This window comes from Panthera pardus, unplaced genomic scaffold, assembly GCF_024362965.1.
Source record: "Panthera pardus isolate Hobbes unplaced genomic scaffold, ASM2436296v1 HiC_scaffold_24, whole genome shotgun sequence".
Lineage (NCBI taxonomy): Eukaryota > Metazoa > Chordata > Mammalia > Carnivora > Felidae > Panthera > Panthera pardus.
Window position 1 is genome coordinate 45,252,202 of NW_026526810.1, and position 19,837 is coordinate 45,272,038.

The 19,837-nt window shown below is 37.6% G+C and overlaps 1 protein-coding gene across 5 annotated transcripts in view; it reads left to right on the plus strand.

The window, feature by feature from the left end:
• The window catches only part of DMXL2 (Dmx like 2), a 151,387-nt gene that overhangs the window by 50,157 nt on the left and 81,393 nt on the right, over positions 1 to 19,837 (plus strand). For all 5 annotated transcript variants that reach the window (XM_053889065.1, XM_019442122.2, XM_053889066.1 and 2 more), the window contains 3 exons: positions 11,407 to 11,585; positions 13,486 to 13,669; positions 17,028 to 17,202. In XM_053889065.1, coding sequence (XP_053745040.1) covers positions 11,407 to 11,585; positions 13,486 to 13,669; positions 17,028 to 17,202 — 538 coding nt within the window. The remainder of the gene's footprint in view (positions 1 to 11,406; positions 11,586 to 13,485; positions 13,670 to 17,027; positions 17,203 to 19,837) is intronic.

Consider the following 19,837-nt stretch of genomic DNA (forward strand, 5'->3'; position numbering starts at 1 on the left):
GCTTTCCATTATTGTGTCTTCCAACTAGCTGATTCGTTCTTTTTTTTTTTATTTTTTTTATTTTTTTTTATTTATTTATTTTTGGGACAGAGAGAGACAGAGCATGAACGGGGGAGGGGCAGAGAGAGAGGGAGACACAGAATCGGAAACAGGCTCCAGGCTCCGAGCCATCAGCCCAGAGCCTGACGCGGGGCTCGAACTCACGGACCGCGAGATCGTGACCTGGCTGAAGTCCGACGCTTAACCGACTGCGCCACCCAGGCGCCCCAGCTGATTCGTTCTTTATCCTCTAATCTGTTGAGTCTCTCTAATGTATTTTTCTTTTCAGTTATTGTGTTTTTCACCTCTGATTGGTTATTTTTTATACTTTCTATCTCTTTGTTGAAGTTCTCAATGAGTTCATTCACTCTTCTCTCAGTTTCTGGTAAGCATCTTTGTGAGCATTACTTTGAACTCTTAATTGGGCGTATTGCTTGTCTCTGTTTTGTTTAGCTCTTTTGCTGTGTAATTTTGTCTTATTCTTTCATTTGGGACGTATTCTTCTGTCTTCTCATTTTCTCTCATTCTCTTGTGTTTGTTTCTTTGTATTAGGTAGGTCAGCTGTATCTCTTGGTCTTGAAAGTGGTGGCCTTGTATATAGAACGGGTCCTGTGGTACTTTGCAGTGCAGTCCCCTCTGGTCACTAGAACCAGGTGCCCTGGGGTTTCCAGGGGCTTCCTGGTGTGGGCTGTGTGTACCCTCCTTTGTGGTTGAGCTATGACCTGTGTGGCTGTGCTAGGGGGTGTACTCATCCTGGGTGTATGCATTGAGCTAGGTGTGGTGGGCTGGGTGCTGCTTTGGAAGTGTGCCTGCTAGGGCTGGCTGGTTGGTTGGGGCAGGTTGTAGGAGTACTCTAGGCAGAGCATGCTGGCAGATGGAGTGTCAGGACTGGCTGTGGAAAGCTTCTGGCTATCTAAGATAGGGGAAAGCAAGAAAAAATGGTGCTGGCCAGCACTTTTGTTGACAGAGAATGCTCCTGCAAATCCCTGCCTCTCTGGCACACATTCTAAAATTAGTGTATCTTCTTCACATATATCTTAGGGTGTTTTCATTCTGCTTCTTTTATGCTGTGTCTTGAGCTGAGTTATTTGGCATACTGGCTCTGTAAGGGCAGAAACTCACTCTTCTATAGCCTCTGGCTATCTTAGAGTGAAGCCCAGCTGATTTTTAAAGCCATATATTATGGGGACTCACTTTCTCAGTGCAGGTCTCCAGGGCTGGGGGTGTCTAGTGTGGGGTCTGATCCCCTTGCTCCTCCTGTTTGTGGGTAGCCAGGCCAAGGGTTTGGTTCCCAGTCAAGTCTCTGCCCTTCCTACCCTTTTCAGTGTGATCATCTCTATGGTTAGCTGTGGAAGATCTGTTCTGCCAGTCTTCACGTTGTTTTCAGAGTGAATTGCAGTGCATATTGTTGACCTTGTTGTTTCTGTTAGAGGAGGTAAGGGTCAGGATCCTTGTACTCTACTATCTTTCCTACTTTACATAGCTTTGTAGTAAGTTTTGAAATTGGGTAGTGTAAGTCCTCTAACTTTATTTTTCTTTAAAAATATTTTTGGTGAGCCTCTTCCGATTCTGTGTCTTTCTCTCTCTCTCTCTCTTTCTCTGCCCCTCCCCTGCTTACACTCTCAAATATAAATAAACATTATATTTTTGGTGGCATTATTTCTTTGATGTCATACAAATTTTAGAAGGCAGTCAGTTTCTACCGAAAAGTCTGCTGTGATTTTGGTTATGTTCACATTGTATCTTTATTGATCAGTTTGGGAAGAATCGGATCAGTAACATTTGTTTTCCAGATCCATGAAGATGGTATGTTTCTCTTTTTATTTAAGTCTTCTTTGTCTTATTTTGTATTTTGTAAAGTTTTTAGCATACATGTCTTATACATAATTTAAGTTTATTTTCCTAATGTGAAAGGCATTTAAACAAATTATATTTCCAATGATTGCTAACATGTAGAAAGAAAATTGTTGTTTGACTTTTGATCTTTAGTCTTAAGACCTTGATATTAGGTCTAAGTCTTTTTCTTTCTTTCTTTTTTTTTTTTTTGTAGATTCCTTAGGGTTTTGTGAAAAAAGACCATTTCACTTCTTCCTTTCTAATCTGTATGTTTTTTTCTATTTTTCTGTGAATATTTTCTATTTTTATGCTATTTCTATTTATTTTTTCCCTTGCTCAACTTATTGAGAGTACTAGGACCAACTTCTAGGAAAAGCATTCAGTCTTTCCCCATTATATATGTCATCAATTGTAGGTTTACTGTAGATGTACTTAATTAGGTTGAGGATATTCCCTTCTGTTCCTTCTATTCCTAGTTTGCAGAACAGCTTTTATTTCCCTCATGAATTAATGTTTATTTTTGTCAGTTTCTTCTTCTGTATATATTAAGATAATTATAGGAGTTGTGTTTTCTTTTTTTAAGATGGTAAATTACAGTGATTGATTTTTTAAAATATTTTTTTAATGTTTATTTATTTTTGACAGAGAGAGTGAGATCGAGTGCGAGCCAGGGAGGGACAGAGAGAGAGGGAGGCACAGAATCCCAAGCAGATTCCAGGCTCTGAGCTGTCAGCACAGAGCCTGATGTGGAGCTTGAACCCACAAACTGTGAGATCATGACCTGAGCTGAAGTCAGATGCTCATCTGACTGAGCCACCCAGGCACCCCAGAGATTGATTTTTATTTTTTATTTATTTTTATTATTTTATTTTTATTTTTTTTTCAGTATATGAAATTTATTGTCAAATTGGTTTCCATACAACACCCAGTGCTCATCCCAAAAGGTGCCCTCCTCAATACCCATCCCCCACCCTCCCCTCCCTCCCACCCCCCATCAACCCTCAGTTTGTTCTCAGTTTTTAAGAGTCTCTTATGCTTTGGCTCTCTCCCACTCTAACCTCTTTTTTTTTTTTTCTTTCCCCTCCCCCATGGGTTTCTGTTAAGTTTCTCAGGATCCACATAAGAGTGAAACCATATGGTATCTGTCTTTCTCTGTATGGCTTATTTCACTTAGCATCACACTCTCCAGTTCCATCCACGTTGCTACAAAGGGCCATATTTCGTTCTTTCTCATTGTCATGTAGTACTCCATTGTGTATATAAACCACAATTTCTTTATCCATTCATCAGTTGATGGACATTTAGGCTCTTTCCATAATTTGGCTATTGTTGAGAGCGCTGCTATAAACATTGGGGTACAAGTGCCCCTGTGCATCAGTATTCCTGCATCCCTTGGGTAAATTCCTAGCAGTGCTATTGCTGGGTCATAGGGTAGGTCTATTTTTAATTTTTTGAGGAACCTCCACACTGTTTTCCAGAGTGGCTGCACCAGTTTGCATTCCCACCAACAGTGTAAGAGGGTTCCCGTTTCTCCACATCCTCTGTAGCATCTATAGTCTCCTGATTTCTTCATTTTGGCCACTCTGACTGGCATGAGGTGATATCTGAGTGTGGTTTTGATTTGTATTTCCCTGATAAGGAGCGACGTTGAGCATCTTTTCATGGGCCTGTTGGCCATCCGGATGTCTTCTTTAGAGAAGTGTCTATTCATGTTTTCTGCCCATTTCTTCACTGGATTATTTGTTTTTCGGGTGTGGAGTTCGGTGAGCTCTTTATAGATTTTGGATACTAGCCCTTTGTCCGATATGTCATTTGCAAATATCTTTTCCCATTCCGTTGGTTGCCTTTTAGTTTTGTTGGTTGTTTCCTTTGCTGTGCAGAAGCTTTTTATCTTCATAAGGTCCCAGTAATTCATTTTTGCCTTTAATTCCCTTGCCTTTGAGGATGTGTCGAGTAAGAGATTGCTATGGCTGAGGTCAGAGAGGTCTTTTCCTGCTTTCTCCTCCAGGGTTTTGATGGTTTCCTGTCTCACATTCAGGTCCTTTATCCATTTTGAGTTTATTTTTGTCAATGGTGTGAGAAAGTGGTCTAGCTTCAACCTTCTGCATGTTGCTGTCCAGTTCTCCCAGCACCATTTGTTAAAGAGACTTTTTTCCATTGGATGTTCTTTCCTGCTTTGTCAAAGATGAGTTGGCCATACGTTTGTGGGTCTAGTTCTGGGGTTTCTATTCTATTCCATTGGTCTATGTGTCTGTTTTTGTGCCAATACCATGCTGTCTTGATGATGACAGCTTTGTAGTAGAGGCTAAAGTCTGGGATTGTGATACCTCCTGCTTTGGTCTTCTTCTTCAAAATTACTTTGGCTATTCGGGGCCTTTTGTGGTTCCATATGAATTTTAGGATTGCTTGTTCTAGCTTTGAGAAGAATGCTGGTGCAATTTTGATTGGGATTGCATTGAATGTGTAGATAGCTTTGGGTAGTATTGACATTTTGACAATATTTATTCTTCCAATCCATGAGCAGGGAATGTCTTTCCATTTCTTTATATCTTCTTCAATATCCTTCATAAGCTTTCTATAGTTTTCAGCATACAGATCTTTTACATCTTTGGTTAGATTTATTCCTAGGTATTTTATGCTTCTTGGTGCAATTGTGAATGGGATCAGTTTCTTTATTTGTCTTTCTGTTGCTTCATTGTTAGTGTATAAGAATGCAACTGATTTCTGTACATTGATTTTGTGTCCTGCAACTTTGCTGAATTCATGTATCAGTTCTAGCAGACTTTTGGTGGAGTCTATTGGATTTTCCATGTATAATATCATGTCATCTGCAAAAAGCGAAAGCTTGACTTCATCTTTGCCAATTTTGATGCCTTTGATTCCCTTTTGTTGTCTGATTGCTGATGCTAGAACTTCCAACACTATGTTAAACAACAGCGGTGAGAGTGGGCATCCCTGTCGTGTTCCTGATCTCAGGGAAAAAGCTCTCAGTTTTTCCCCATTGAGGATGATGTTAGCTGTGGGCTTTTCATAAATGGCTTTTATGATGTTTAAGTATGTTCCTTCTATCCCGACTTTCTCAAGGGTTTTTATTAAGAAAGGATGCTGAATTTTGTTCAAAGGCCTTTTCTGCATCGATTGACAGGATCAATTGGTTCTTATCTTTTCTTGCATTAATGTGATGTATCACGTGGATTGATTTGCGAATGTTGAACCAGCCCTGCATCCCAGGAATGAATCCCACTTGATCATGGTGAATAATTCTTTTTATACGCTGTTGAATTCGATTTGCTAGTATCTTATTGAGAATTTTTGCATCCATATTCATCAGGGATATTGGCCTGTATTTCTCTTTTTTTACTGGGTCTCTGTCTGGTTTAGGAATCAAAGTAATACTGGCTTCATAGAATGAGTCTGGAAGTTTTCCTTCCCTTTCTATTTCTTGGAATAGCTTGAGAAGGATAGGTATTATCTCTGCTTTAAACGTCTGGTAGAACTCCCCTGGGAAGCCATCTGGTCCTGGACTCTTATTTGTTGGGAGATTTTTGATAACCGATTCAATTTCTTCACTGGTTATGGGTCTGTTCAAGCTTTCTATTTCCTCCTGATTGAGTTTTGGAAGAGTGTGGGTGTTTAGGAATTTGTCCATTTCTTCCAGATTGTCCAATTTGTTGGCATATAATTTTTCATAGTATTCCTTGATAACTGCTTGTATCTCTGAGGGATTGGTTGTAATAATTCCATTTTCATTCATGATTTTATCTATTTGGGTCATCTCCCTTTTCTTTTTGAGAAGCCTGGCTAGAGGTTTGTCAATTTTGTTTATTTTTTCAAAAAACCAACTCTTGGTTTCGTTGATCTGCTCTACAGTTTTTTTAGATTCTATATTGTTTTTTTCTGCTCTGATCTTTATTATTTCTCTTCTTCTGCTGGGCTTAGGCTGCCTTTGCTGTTCTGCTTCTATTTCCTTTAGGTGTGCTATTAGATTTTGTATTTGGGATTTTTCTTGTTTCTTGAGATAGGCCTGGATTGCAATGTATTTTCCTCTCAGGACTGCCTTCACTGCGTCCCAAAGCGTTTGGATTGTTGTATTTTCATTTTCGTTTGTTTCCATATATTTTTAAATTTCTTCTCTAATTGCCTGGTTGACCCACTCATTCTTTAGTAGGGTGTTCTTTAACCTCCATGCTTTTGGAGGTTTTCCAGGCTTTTTCCTGTGGTTGATTTCAAGCTTCATAGCATTGTGGTCTGAAAGTATGCATGGTATAATTTCAATTCTTGTATACTTATGAAGGGCTGTTTTGTGACCCAGTATATGATCTATCTTGGAGAATGTTCCATGTGCACTTGAGAAGAAAGTATATTCTGTTGCTTTGGGATGCAGAGTTCTAAATCTATCTGTCAAGTCCATCTGATCCAATGTGTCATTCAGGGCCCTTGTTTCTTTATTGACCGTGTGTCTAGATCATCTATCCATTTCTGTAAGTGGAGTGTTAAAGTTCCCTGCAATTACCACATTCTTATCAATAAGGTTGCTTATGTTTATGAGTAATTGTTTTATATATTTGGGGGCTCCGGTATTCGGTGCATAGACATTTATAATTGTTAGCTCTTCCTGATGGATAGACCCTGTAATTATTATATAATGCCCTTCTTCATCTCTTGTTACAGCCTTTAATTTAAAGTCTAGTTTGTCTGATATAAGTATGGCTACTCCGGCTTTCTTTTGGCTTCCAGTAGCATGATAAATAGGTCTCCATCCCCTCACTCTCAATCTAAAGGTGTCCTCAGATATAAAATGAGTCTCTTGTAGACAGCAAATAGATGGGTCTTGTTTTTTTATCCATTCTGATACCCTATGTCTTTTGGTTGGCGCATTTAATATATTTACATTCAGTGTTATTATAGAAAGATACGGGTTTAGAGTCATTATGATGTCTGTATGTTTTATTCTTGTAGCGATGTCTCTGGTACTTTGTCTCACAGGATCCTTCCTAGGATCTCATGTAGGACTGGTTTAGTGGTGACAAATTCCTTCAGTTTTTATATGGGAAGACCTTTATCTCTCCTTTTATTCTAAATGACAGACTTGCTGGATAAAGGATTCTCGGCTGCATATTTTTTCTGTTCAGCACATTGAAGATCTCGTGGCAATCCTTTCTGGCCTGCCAAGTTTCAAAAGAGAGATTAGTCACGAGTCTTATAGGTCTCCCTTTATATGTTAGGGCACGTTTATCCCTTGCTGCTTTCAGAATTTTCTCTTTATCCTTGTATTTTGCCAGTTTTACTATGATATGTCATGCAGAAGATCGATTCAAGTTAAGTCTGAAGGGAGTTCTCTGTGCCTCTTGGATTTCAGTGCCTTTTTCCTTCCCCAGTTCAGGGAAGTTCTCAGCTATTATTTCTTCAAGTACACCTTCAGCACCTTCTCTCTTCCTCCTCTGGGATACCAATTATGCGTATATTATTTCTTTTTAGTGTTATCACTTAGTTCTCTAATTTTCCCCTCATACTCCTGGATTTTTTTATCTCTCTTTTTCTCAGCTTCCTCTTTTTCCATAACTTTATCTTCTAGTTCACCTATTCTCTCCTCTGCGTCTTTAATCCGAGCCGTCATCGTTTCGATTTTATTTTGCATTTCGTTTAAAGCGTTTTTCAGCTCCTCCTGGCTGTTCCTGAGTCCCTTGATCTCTGTAGCAAGAGATTCTTTGCTGTCCTCTATACTGTTTTCAAGCCCAGCGATTAATGTTATGACTATTATTCTAAATTCACTTTCTCTTATATTATTTAAATCCTTTTGATCAGTTCATTGGCTGTTGTTATTTCCTGGAGATTCTTTTGAGGGGAATTCTTCCGTTTGGTCATTTTGGATAGTCCCTGGAATGGTGCGGACCTGCAGGGCACTTCCCCTGTGCTGTGGTGTATAACTGGAGTTGGTGGGTGGGACTGTAGTCAGACCTGATGTCTGCCCCCAGCCCACTGCTGGGGCCACAGTCAGACTGGTGTGTCCCTTCTCTTCCCCTCTCCTAGGGGCGGGATTCACTGTGGGGTGGCGTGGCCCATCTGGGCTACTTGCACACTGCCAGGCTTGTGGTGCTGGGGATCTGGCGTATTAGCTGGGGTGGGTAGGCAAGGTGCACGGGGGCAGGAGGGGCAGGCTTAGCTCTCTTCTCCTTTGGTGATCCACTTCAGGAGGGGCCCTGTGGCAGTGGGAGGGAGTCAGACCCGCTGCCAGAGGGGTGGCTCCGCAGAAGCACAGCCTTGGGTGTTTGCGTGGAGCAAGGAAGTTCCCTGGCAGGAACTGGTTCCCTTTGGGATTTTGGCTAGGGGATGGGCGAGGGAGATGGCGCTGGCGAGCACCTTTGTTACCCGCCAAACTGAGCTCTGTCGTCCCGGGGCTCAGCAACCCTCCCTCCCTTTATCCTCCAGCCTTCCCGCTTTCCGAGCAGAGCTGTTAACTTATGACCTCCCAGATGCTAAGTCCCGCTTGCTGTGGGAACACACTCCGTCCGGCCCCTCCCCTTTTGCCAGTCAGACTCGGGGGCTCTGCTTGCCCGGCAGGCTGCCCCTCCGCCCTGGCTCCCTCCCGCCAGTCCGTGGAGCGCGCACCGCCTCGCTGCCCTTCCTACCCTCTTCCGTGGGCTTCTCGTCTGCGCTTGGCTCCGGACACTCCATTCTGCTAGTCTTTTGGTGGTTTTCTGGGTTAGTTAGGCAGGTGTAGGTGGAATCTAAGTGATCAGCAGGATGCCGGTGAGCCCAGTGTCCTCCTACGCCGCCATCTTCCAAGATTGATTTTTAAATGTTAAATTCACTTTGCTCAGATAAACACTTGATAATGATTTTTGTTTTTAATATATTGCTGGATTGGGCTTGCTATATTCATGAAAGATAGTTCCTTAAAGTTGTCTTATGTCTTTGGTTTTGGTATCTGGGTAATAATACTGGTTTTATACAGTGAGACCTTTTTCTCAATTTTATGCAACAATTTATGTAGAACTGGTGCTATTTATTCTCTAAATTTGGTAAAATTCATCAGTGGGCCTAGAGTTTTGGTTGTAGTTTTAGGGTTTTTCTTTTGTTTCTGTTTTTGTTTTGGTGAAAGGTTCCAAATTTTGAATTAAACAATTTTAATTGATCCAGAGCTGTAGAGCTATTCAGGTTTTATGTTTCTTTGTTCATTTTTGAAATTGTCATTCAAAAAATTTGTCCATTTAGACTAAATTGTTGGATTTATTTGGAAAAATTGTTCATAGTATTCGCTCATTATTCTTTTAATTTTTATAAGATCTGTAATCATGTCCCTCCTTTCATGATTGATAATGGTAATTTGTGTTTTTCTCTAAACATTTTTGATCACTCTAAATAGATTATTATCAGTTTTATTGATATTTTCAAAAAGTAGCTTTGGGTTCATTGATTTCACTAGCTTTTCTTTGTATTTAATTTCATTGATTTCCATTCTTTCTTACAATTACATTTATTTACTCGGGGTCCACTTTGTTCTTCTTTACATGATGCTTCAAGTAGAAGCTTAGACCATTGATTTGGGACCTTTCTCCTTTTCTGATATAAGCATTTAAAGCAGTACATTTCCTTTTAAGCACTAATGTAGCTGCATCCCCCAAATTTTGATATTTTGCTATCCTTTTCATTCAGTTCAACATATTTAAAAAATTTCTTTGTAATTTAAAAGTGTTTTGTTTAGTTTTCAGATATTTGGAAATTTTCTGGCTATCTTTCTGTTAATGATTTCTGATTCACTTTTTTGTGGTTTTAGTTTTAGGCAGTAATAGATGACAGTGGGGCTGCTCAATTTGAGTGAGGGCATGCTGGTGGGATGGGAGAAAGGGGCCACCTACTCATGGAGGCGCTCTGCCTTTTATGAATCCTGAGGGGGCTCTGAGGTGTCTCTGTGTTTGTTATGGTATGTGGCCTAAAACCACTGCTATAGATTATGTAGTACGTTTGATCAGGTGAAAATGATGCTAAGTTGACAAAAGTACTTGGAGGAAAGCAACGAACGAGTACATTGTTAAGTGCTTGTCTCAGACTAAGCACTTAATGAGATTTGCTGTATCATTCAAATACTCAAATAAATGATACCTCAGTAGAAATATACAGGGGTGCCTGGGTGGCTCAGTCAGTTAAGTGTCCGACTTCAGCTCAGGTCGTGATCTCGCGGTTTGTGACTTTGAGCCCCATGTTGTGCTCTGTGCTGACAGCTCGGAGCCTGGAGCCTGTTTCAGATTCTGTGTCTCCCTCTTTCTCTGCCCCTCCCCTCCTCACACTCTGTCTCTCTCTCTCTCTCTCTCAAAAATAAATAAAAATAAAAAATAAAATAAAATAAAATAAATCTACATTATGCAGTATAAATTGAAAATGAGTACCAAGATGGTAAAAAACCAGAAATGTTTGTCTAGTCCAGGTGATAGTATTTAGACCTGTGCACACGTTCCAGGAATACATAATTTCATTGTTTCTTAGGGTGAGATTTTTGCATGAATTATATATCATTTTATTATTTCCCTTAAGGCTCTATTCACTATTGAGGATAAAGCAGTATAAAGCAAATAGTTTCTGTTAAATAAGAAAATTTTTTGGGCCTTTAACAAAATTCTTAGAGCTAAGTAAAATGGTAAAGTTAGTGCCTATTGTTACGCTTGTAAATATATTATTAAGTGGGCATAGAGGTGATTCCTAAATGCCTTCACTTCGTTTAGAGTGGGGATCAGAAAATTGTGGTATTTACATTTTTAAAGAGTTGTAAGAAAAAAAAAAGAATCTGTATTAGAGGTTGTGTAGTCTGCAAAGCTTACTGTCTGGCCCAAGGGAAGGTTGCTGATTCCTAACTTAGAGTCTAAGAAGCAGTTCTTATTTATTTATTTATTTATTTATTTATTTATTTATTTATTTAAAATGTTTTTTATTTATTTTTGAGACAGAGAGAGACAGCATGAGCAGGGGAGGGGCAGAGAGAGAGGGAGACACAGAATCTGAAGCAGGCTCCAAGCTGTCAGCACAGAGCCAGATGTGGGGCTCGAACCCACAGACTGTGAGATCATGACCTGAGCTGAAGTCAGACGCTCAACCGACTGAGCCACCCAGGCACCCCAAAGCAGTTCATATTTAAAAAGGATTGGTTTTGCCCTTACAGATCTCTTCAAAAAGGAAAGGATGATAACAGTGACTGATGACATGGCATCGTTCTTATCCTTTCTTATCTTATCCAAGGGCATCTGGTTTCAGAATCTTCTCTACTGTGACTCCTGAATATTTAAATGAGGGAATTTGGCTTCAGTCTCTATTTGAAAACCACCCTTATGCAGAGGAGATTGATAATGAGCAAACTGCCCATTTATTTTTCAAGAGAAGTATTCTTTAGAGTAATCATTTTACATTTGAGTTTGCACTATATAAAGGTTACATGTTAATTTTTATACGTAGCTTAATTCTTAAAGTTTCTTCAGATCACTTACGTTTTGAGTTTTATATACTCAGATTAATTTTATATTGACGTATATATTTTTGCAGGATGATTGTCTTTTGAAAGTGTGGTATCCTATGACTGGCTGGAAATCCTCAATTATACCTCAGGATCATCATGAGGTGAAAAGGAGACAGGCGTCTACCCAGTTTTCCTTTGTTTATTTGGCACATCCTCGAGCTGTGTCAGGTTTTTCATGGCGTAAAACTAGCAAGTATATGCCCAGGTTAGACAAATGCGTTACCTGTAACTTTGGTTTGTTTGCTTATGTATTTGTAAAAATAATGAAAACAAAGGTCTTTTTACTGCACTGACTGGTGAAATTGAAGAGCATAGGCTCTGGGTGTTAACTGCCTGAATTCAAATCCTGTTGTTGTTATTTGCTTTGTGAGCTTTTGCCTAAATTTCTTAAGCTCTCTATACCTCACTTTTCTTCTCTGTAGGTAATAGTACCTAACTCAGAGAGTGGTAGTGAGACTCAATGTGTTAGTGTATGTAAATATTGATTGAAAGTGTTTGCACGTAGTATGTGCTTAGGCAGTGTTAGCTGATATTGTTAGTGGTAGCAGCAGTAGTAAAAGATTCCAGGAAGGAAATGTTTGCAGGTAACAGAAAAGCACACTTTGAAGAAAAATAAAACATGGTAGTAAACAGTCAGTAATACACATGGTAGGAAAGCATATCATACACAGTGAATAAAATATCTAGGTTTTTCTTAGGGCCATGTACAGAGCCTTCTCAAAGAATTTAATATTATAAATTTTTGTCACTATTCAGCATCTCTGAAAGGTATTTAGAAAATTAAACAAACTGTAGAACAGCTCATACAAATGATTCCTGTATCATATATATAGTTATAAAACAACTTGCTTAGAAATCTGTATTTATATTTGAAGGAAGGTTATTTCATCTGTGAACTGTTTACACCTGATGGGAAATATAGCACACATTATAGAGGTGTTCAGTGAATGGAGAATTCATACATTTTTTAAAAAATGTTTATTTTTGAGAGAGAGAGAGAGAGAGAGAGCGAGCATGAACAGGGGCAAGTCAGAGAGAGCAGGAGACACAGAATCTGAAGCAGGCTCCAGGCTCTGAGCAGTCAGCACGGAGCCCATTGCGAGGCTCGAACTGAAACTGTGAGATCATGACCTGATTTGAAGTTGGATGCTTAACTGACTGAGTCACCCAAGTGCCCCAAGAGAATTCGTACATTTTTGAAATCTAAATAAAAAGTTTATTCTGCTTATTTGCATCTATTGAAAACATTTGCAAAATACTTCCTTTGAGTCAGATTCTGTGTAAGCATGTTTTTTTTAAAGGGAGAGTGATTTTTTGTTATTTTATAATGAACAGTTAAGTCACTTTAGCTGCTTGATGCTGTAACATTTTTGGTTATTTTAACTTAATGGAAGTTGATTTATAGTTTGAAATTGTTATTATCCTTGAAGTTTTATTTTGAAGATGCTCATTTGTTACCTGTTTATAATCTTTCAGATGGTAAGGATGATACAAGATGATATAAGTACTCCCATAAGCCATACAGTTTAATTACAGTTAATGATGTTTTAATATGGTCATTCTGTAATTTTCAATGATTAGGTTTTCTCTTGCTGTTTGTTTGTTTAGAAGATATTAATATTTCTGCAGAGCTCAGTTGTCAAGCAGCATGTGTATAATTGGGCATCAACATCTGTTTCCTTTGTCAAGACTGTTTCCTAGTTTTTATGGTGTTCACATTCACAGTGTACTGTGTATGATTTCAAGCTCTTTGACCACTCTTGCTCCATACACTGTAATTTCTAAGCAATTGGAAGCATACTATACTGTCATTTAGCTTAGCTGTTCAAGACATGATTTTATTGAGTTACGGTGTCAGGGATAGCTAGGTTCTTTGTATTTTATGGTAACTGATTGTAGCCCTATATTCAGCCTTCCACCTTGCAGGTATGAACAGGTAATAAATGGGATTGGGTAAGACTGTGAAATAGCCTGTGTAAATCCATTACCATTACTGGAAAAATAACTACTCTTGGTGCACTGATGCTATTTTTATTTGTGAAGAACCAAATATTAATAGCATTTAATCAGTGGCGCTGATTTTGTTTCTTTCTCTTTGTCATTAGAGGTTCTGTCTGTAATGTGTTATTAACTTCATGCCATGATGGTGTCTGCCGACTCTGGGCAGAAACCTTATTACCAGAAGATTGTCTTTTGGGTGAGCAGATTTGTGAGACTACCACTTCTAGTGTTGCCAGCAACCTCACTCATGCTGGAAGACACAAAGACAGAATTCAGCATGCTCTTGAGGTACTGTATTATTTAAAATGGTAAATAAATTTTGACGTTATGTGAGTTTAATGGGAATTTATAAGCTAAAATGAAGATAGTGCACATGGTACATGTAATGATGAAATTAATAATAAGTAATTCTCATTAATTTGTTTTATGCTTGTAAGACTGCTCATTTTATGCCACTTAAAAGCCCAACACAATAGTAATGATCTTAAACATGTAGTCCAGGTGAATAGTATAATTTTAATTTTTTCATTTTGCATGTCACATATGAAAATCTATTGGGATAAGCAGTTTTGATTAGTAAAATGCATAAAGATCTCTGAAATTAGTTGTAATTAAAAAATGTTTTGCTTTTGTTTATGAGGATTAAAATTTACTTTTGTGTTATAATTAAAAATGCCTATTTTGATTCTTAAGAATAAAGACGGTGAGATATTAAACACAAGTCAACTTTTGTATAATTGCTTTATAATTTTTATGGCTTAATATTAGGAAAGTGAAATAATTTTTCTAATTTTTAAATGCAACATATATGAAATAAAAGTGCTTCCTATAAAATTAGATTATTTGTAATATAAACTTTGTGTCCATTATGACTAGGAAAAAAAATGAGATAAACACATTTTTGAAAATTACCAGAAATTTATTAAAACAAACCTCGATTATTAACATTTTCTTACTTTTTCCATGTGACTTTTTACTATAGAAAGAATATGTGTTATTTTAAAATTAGAGAAAATGTGGAATTTATAATCCAGTTACTCCAGTTATGTGTGTATGTGTATCTTTTTTGTATTTACAAGATTGAGATAATATTATACACTAAGGTTTTATAACTTGCTTTTTTATAGTTAATGTGTTATAAGCATCTCTCTACATTACTAATTATGTTTTTACATTTTGTATTTACATGAACAGTTTCATGGTTGTGTAGCCAAAATGCTTTGCTGTTTTAGCAAGCAGAAATATTTTCTGGGGTTTGATAGACTGAGGATGTGCTTCTTAAAAGTTTAATATAAAGTAGGCTTCTTCTGATACTATCTGTGATTGGGCAGTATTTATACATTTTTTTCTTCCACAATTCAAAACATAAATGAAATTAAAAGGTCAGAACAGTTAAAGTTGTATTTTGTTTTAATATTTATTGAAATTTAACAAGACAAAGTACTTAATTTACTGCATGTTTGTGGTCATTTATATATACCTATGTAACATTTTATCTTTAAATTACAGATGAACTTTTGGAGCCTAAGTGCTTTGAGACATCTTTGTATCTACCTCCATGTTACCTTATATATTGCTTTTCAGGTGTTAAATTGAATTACTAATTGCTACATAAAATAAAAGCAAAAATATAAACATATGTAATGAGTAATTTGACAAATTTTTGCAACCTTTTAGTAATGTTATTAATAGTTAAAAATTGTTTTTTAACAGAAAAAGCTTAATTGTCTGATCCATAAGCTTACCTTGCTTTCTGACCTCCTTTCATATGAAACTCCTAATTGCAAGGTCTATATAATTCTTTATATACTTAAATTATACATTTTGTTCCTAGGAGAAAACAATCAACCAGCCTTGCCAATATAATTTAAAATAATAAGATAGAGGACACACCATAGACCTGATACTGTTTTTCATATGAAAAGGGGTAAAGGTTGTGGAAATTGAAAGGAAGGACCAGATATATTACTTTAATTCAGAAAGAATTGAGAGGACACCACATTTTGTTTAACTGTGTAGAACAAAGGAATAGAATTGGAAATTATTGTAAATCATGGTATTGGGGTTTGGGTAAGTGATAGGATAAGGAAGTACTGTGAATTGGGGTTATGGTGTAGAGATCTTTTCTTTTTAAAAAAGTTCAGGGGCACCTGGGAGGCTTATTCAGTTAAGCGTCTGACTCTTGATTTCGGTTCAGGTCATGATACTGTGGTTCATGGGTTTGAGCCCCATATGGGGCTCTGCACAGGGAGGAGCCTGCTTGGGATTCTGTCTGTCTGTCTCTCTCTCTGCCCCTCCCCTGTTTGCACTCTCTCTCTCAAAATAAATAAAAATAAATTTTATTTTTTAAAAATATTTTATTTATTTTTAAAAGAGAGAGTGCGAGTGGGGGAGGGGCAGAGAGAGGGAGACAGAATCTGAAGCAGGCTTCAGGCTCTGAGCTGTCAGCACAGAGCCTGATGTGGGGTTTGAACTCAAGAACTGTGAGATCATCACCTGAGCCAAAGTCTGATGCTTAACCTACTGAGCCACTTAGGTGCCCCTAAAAATAAACTTCAAAAAATAAAGTAAAATAAAATAGTTCAGATGATTGAGGATGCTAGTGGAGAATTTTTATCATATAGATGCACCTCAATTTAAACAAATCCCATAGGTCAACACTTTTTGTGAGATATTTCCTGGCTACACCTACCTAAGTAAATTCTCCTTATTCTGTATTTTTGTACTCTATTTTTTTTTTCTTTATAATAGGATTGTATATGATTTGCCTGTAACCATGTACTTGTAAGTGAGAATTTTAGGGAGAAATACTTTTCTTCCTGATAGGAAGATTCAGAATTTTTTTTGTTTTGTTTTGACTAGTAAATTTTATCTCAGTAGTGGGATATCCTGAAAACCCTAGACTTGGGATATCCTGAAAACTCCTAATCTTTTCTCTTTAAAAAATGTTTACTTATTTATTTTGAGAGAAGAGAGCATGTGTGCTAGCAGAGGGAGGGAAAGAGGGAGAGGGAAACAGAGAATCCCAAATAGGCTGTGTGCTGTCATTGTGGATCCTGGTGCAGGGCTTGATCCCATGAACCATGAGATCATGACGTTAGCCGAAATCACTAGTCAGCTGCTTAACTGAGCCACCCATGCACCCTGGGACTCCTGATCTTAATAGAAATTCCTATAGATAGGGGCGCCTGGGTGGCTCGGTCGGTTGAGCGACCAACTTTGGCTCAGGTCATGATCTCATGGTTCGTGAGTTTGAGCCCCACATCGGGCTCTGTGCTGACAGCTCAGAACCTGGAGCCTGCTTCTGATTCTGTGTCTCCCTCTCTCTCTGCCCCTAACCCACTTTCATTCTGTCTCTGTCTTTCTCAAAAATAAATAAACACTAAAAAAAATTAAAAAAAAAAGAAATTTCTATAGATAATGAGTATTTTTGCCTTGTACTCTTGTATTCTGCCTTGTACTATAATATTTGCAAAAACTGGGGTGAATATATTAGAATTTTTCAGTTGAAGTTAAGAAAGTTTCCTTTAAAGTGTTCAGATTTTACAGAGAGGAAAATTATAAAATCCTTAATAATCAAAAATACTTTGATCAGCATTTATTAGACTTTTCAGAGTTGGATTTAGCAATTATTTTTCTATTTTAGACAATACACCATTTGAAAAATTTAAGAAAAGGACAGAGGAGGTCTTCTGTTCTTGTAACTCACACAGAATTAATGCCTGACCAGATGGCAACACATGAAGTTCAGAGACACATTTCCCACCATGCAAATGCACTGTGTCATTTCCACATTGCAGCAAGCATCAATCCTGCCACAGGTAAGTAATAGTAAAGCTTTATTTCCTATAAATATGCTGAAATGAGATAAATAAATAGAAAAGTGAGACTACTTTTAGAACTCCCATATTTTATGTTAATACTCCGTGTTTCCTTTAAAAATACTTCTTAATTCATTAGGAAGATAATATAAAGTGCCATTTCTTAAATTGAGACTAAGTGATTCTTAGGAAACAACTTCAAATAAGTATTTTTGGGACACCTCTGTTTGTCTAGTATATAGCAAGGGTTCTACATAAATTCGAGCTTTAGTTGAACCTGGGAGCACAAGTGGTAGCAGTGTAATTGGAGTGATTTCCCTGCTTTTTATATTTTCACTATTAATCTTCTCAACTCTTCTTTGTAACTTAATCTAAATATATTTTTTACATAGTTTTCTTTATATTTCAGCGTATCTTGTTTTCTGCTCCCATAGACTTTCTTCTCCTACACTAAGGAAAGATATTTTTTCTTCTAACCTCGGTATTTTCTTTTTGCCCATTTCCTGCTATGAGGTTGAGAAGTGTTTTTGAGGCAAGTTGTGTTGGCCAAAGCATGTTTGAAAACTTCTATTTAAGGGCATTATTTTCTTTGTGCATGAAAATCATATGAGAAGGCCCATAGATAATTTCATATTACATTGCTGGTAGAACTAACTACATTTGTATAAAGTTACATATTTTATTGGAATGGAAATCGATATATTGCTTCAGAGTGCAGAATTTATTTTTTAAAAGTTTTTTTTTAATGTTTATTTTTGAGAGAGAGAGACAGAGCGTGAACAGGGGAGGGGCAGAGAGAGAGAGAGGAATACACAGAATCTGAGGCTCCAGGCTCTGAGCTGTCAGCACAGAGAACGACACGGGCCTCAAACCCATGGACAGTAAGATCATGGAAGTCAGACACTTAACGTTTAACTGCCTGAACCACCCAGGCGCCCTAGAGGAGTTTAAATGTCTGGTTATATAGACATGATATTTAGTAAACACAGTTCCAAAAAAGGTGATCTTTAGGACCCCCCCCCCCCCCCACATTTTAACAGTGGCTCTGCATATGTGCTGTCCAGTACAGTAGCCACTAGCCATGTGTAGCTCTTTAAGCACTTGAATTATGGCTAGCCCATATTTAGAGTTATGCTGTAAAATACATACTGGATTTCTAAGACTTAGTACAATAAAAGAATGTAAAATCTTTATTTCATATTGATTACCTGTTGAAATGATAATATTTTATGTATATTGGGTGAAATAAAATATTAAAATTGTTTATTTCTTTTACCTTTTATAATGCAGTTACTAAAATAAAAATTACCTATGTGCCTTGCATTTGTGGTTTGCATTATTTCTCTTGGATAGTGTTTTGCTAGCTGGTTAAACATTATTTTGCTTACTGATCTCACATCTTAATTGTATTCTAAGATCATCTTTATAATATTAACTTATTTTCAGAATGTTACTGGTTTTAGATATTTGTAAATTTTTAACCTTTTTAAAGGAAACTTATCTTGAATTATTGACTGTAGGGGCACCTGGGTGGCTCAGTTGGTTAAGCGGCCGACTTCAGCTCAGGTCTGATCTCACTGTTTGTGAGTTCAAGCCCTGCGTTGGGCTCTGTGCTGACAGCTTGGAGCCTGGAGCCCACTTTGGATTCTGCGTCTCCCTCTCTGTCTGACTGTCCCCCATTCGCACTCTGTGTCTCTCTCTCTCTCAAAAATAAACATTGAAAAATTTTTTTTGAATCATTGACTGTGATGAAGATCTGACTTCAAATAGAATGCAATTAGTGATGGTATGCAGTAAATTCAACACACATTAGAAAGGATGACTTTTTAACTGTATATACTACCCTAATCAAATGGAATAGGATCACAGAATTGTTCCCTGTGAATAGGTATTCTCTCACATTATTTGAGTGTAGGTACTGGATATGTTCTTGTAGCCCTTGGACCTTGTCTTTCAGCATCTTTATTAAATACTCTTCACCTTTTATCTAGTTTTATCCATTTTTACTTAGTACATACTCTTTTAAAAATCATTTTGTTAAAGTATTTAACACCATGCATTTACAGGTACTGTATGTAAATATAACACTTAGTTTCACCAAATTGATTACTAAATGCAAATAATTTTGTATTGTAGGACTCTTCCCCTTCTTCACCTTTCTTCATGATACTTTTTTTTTTTTATTTTAAGTGTGTTTATTTTGAGAGAGAGAGAGAGCGCTAGTGGGAGCAAGTGAGGGACAGAGAGAGATGGGGAGAGAGAGAATCCCGAGCCAGCTCCACGCTTTCAGTGCAAAGCCCAACCTGGGGCTCGATCCCACAAACCTTCAGATCATGACCTAAGCTGAAATCAAGGTCAGATCCTCAACTAACTGACTGAGCCACCCAGGCGCCCTTCGGGAAACTTTGAATTTATGTTAAGGCTGAAAGCATAGTTCAGTGAATACCCATATACCCCATTAATATCTTGTATGCTTTTACTCTCCCCTTCTGCTATGGATGTATATCTTTGCTTCCTCTTCCCTAATTTTTGGCTGAGCCATTTGAAAGTAAAGTTGTCACTGTTGTTATTCTTTATGCCCTAAATATTTTATGACATTACCTAAATGTTTCAAATGTGTCTTCTAATAGAGCAC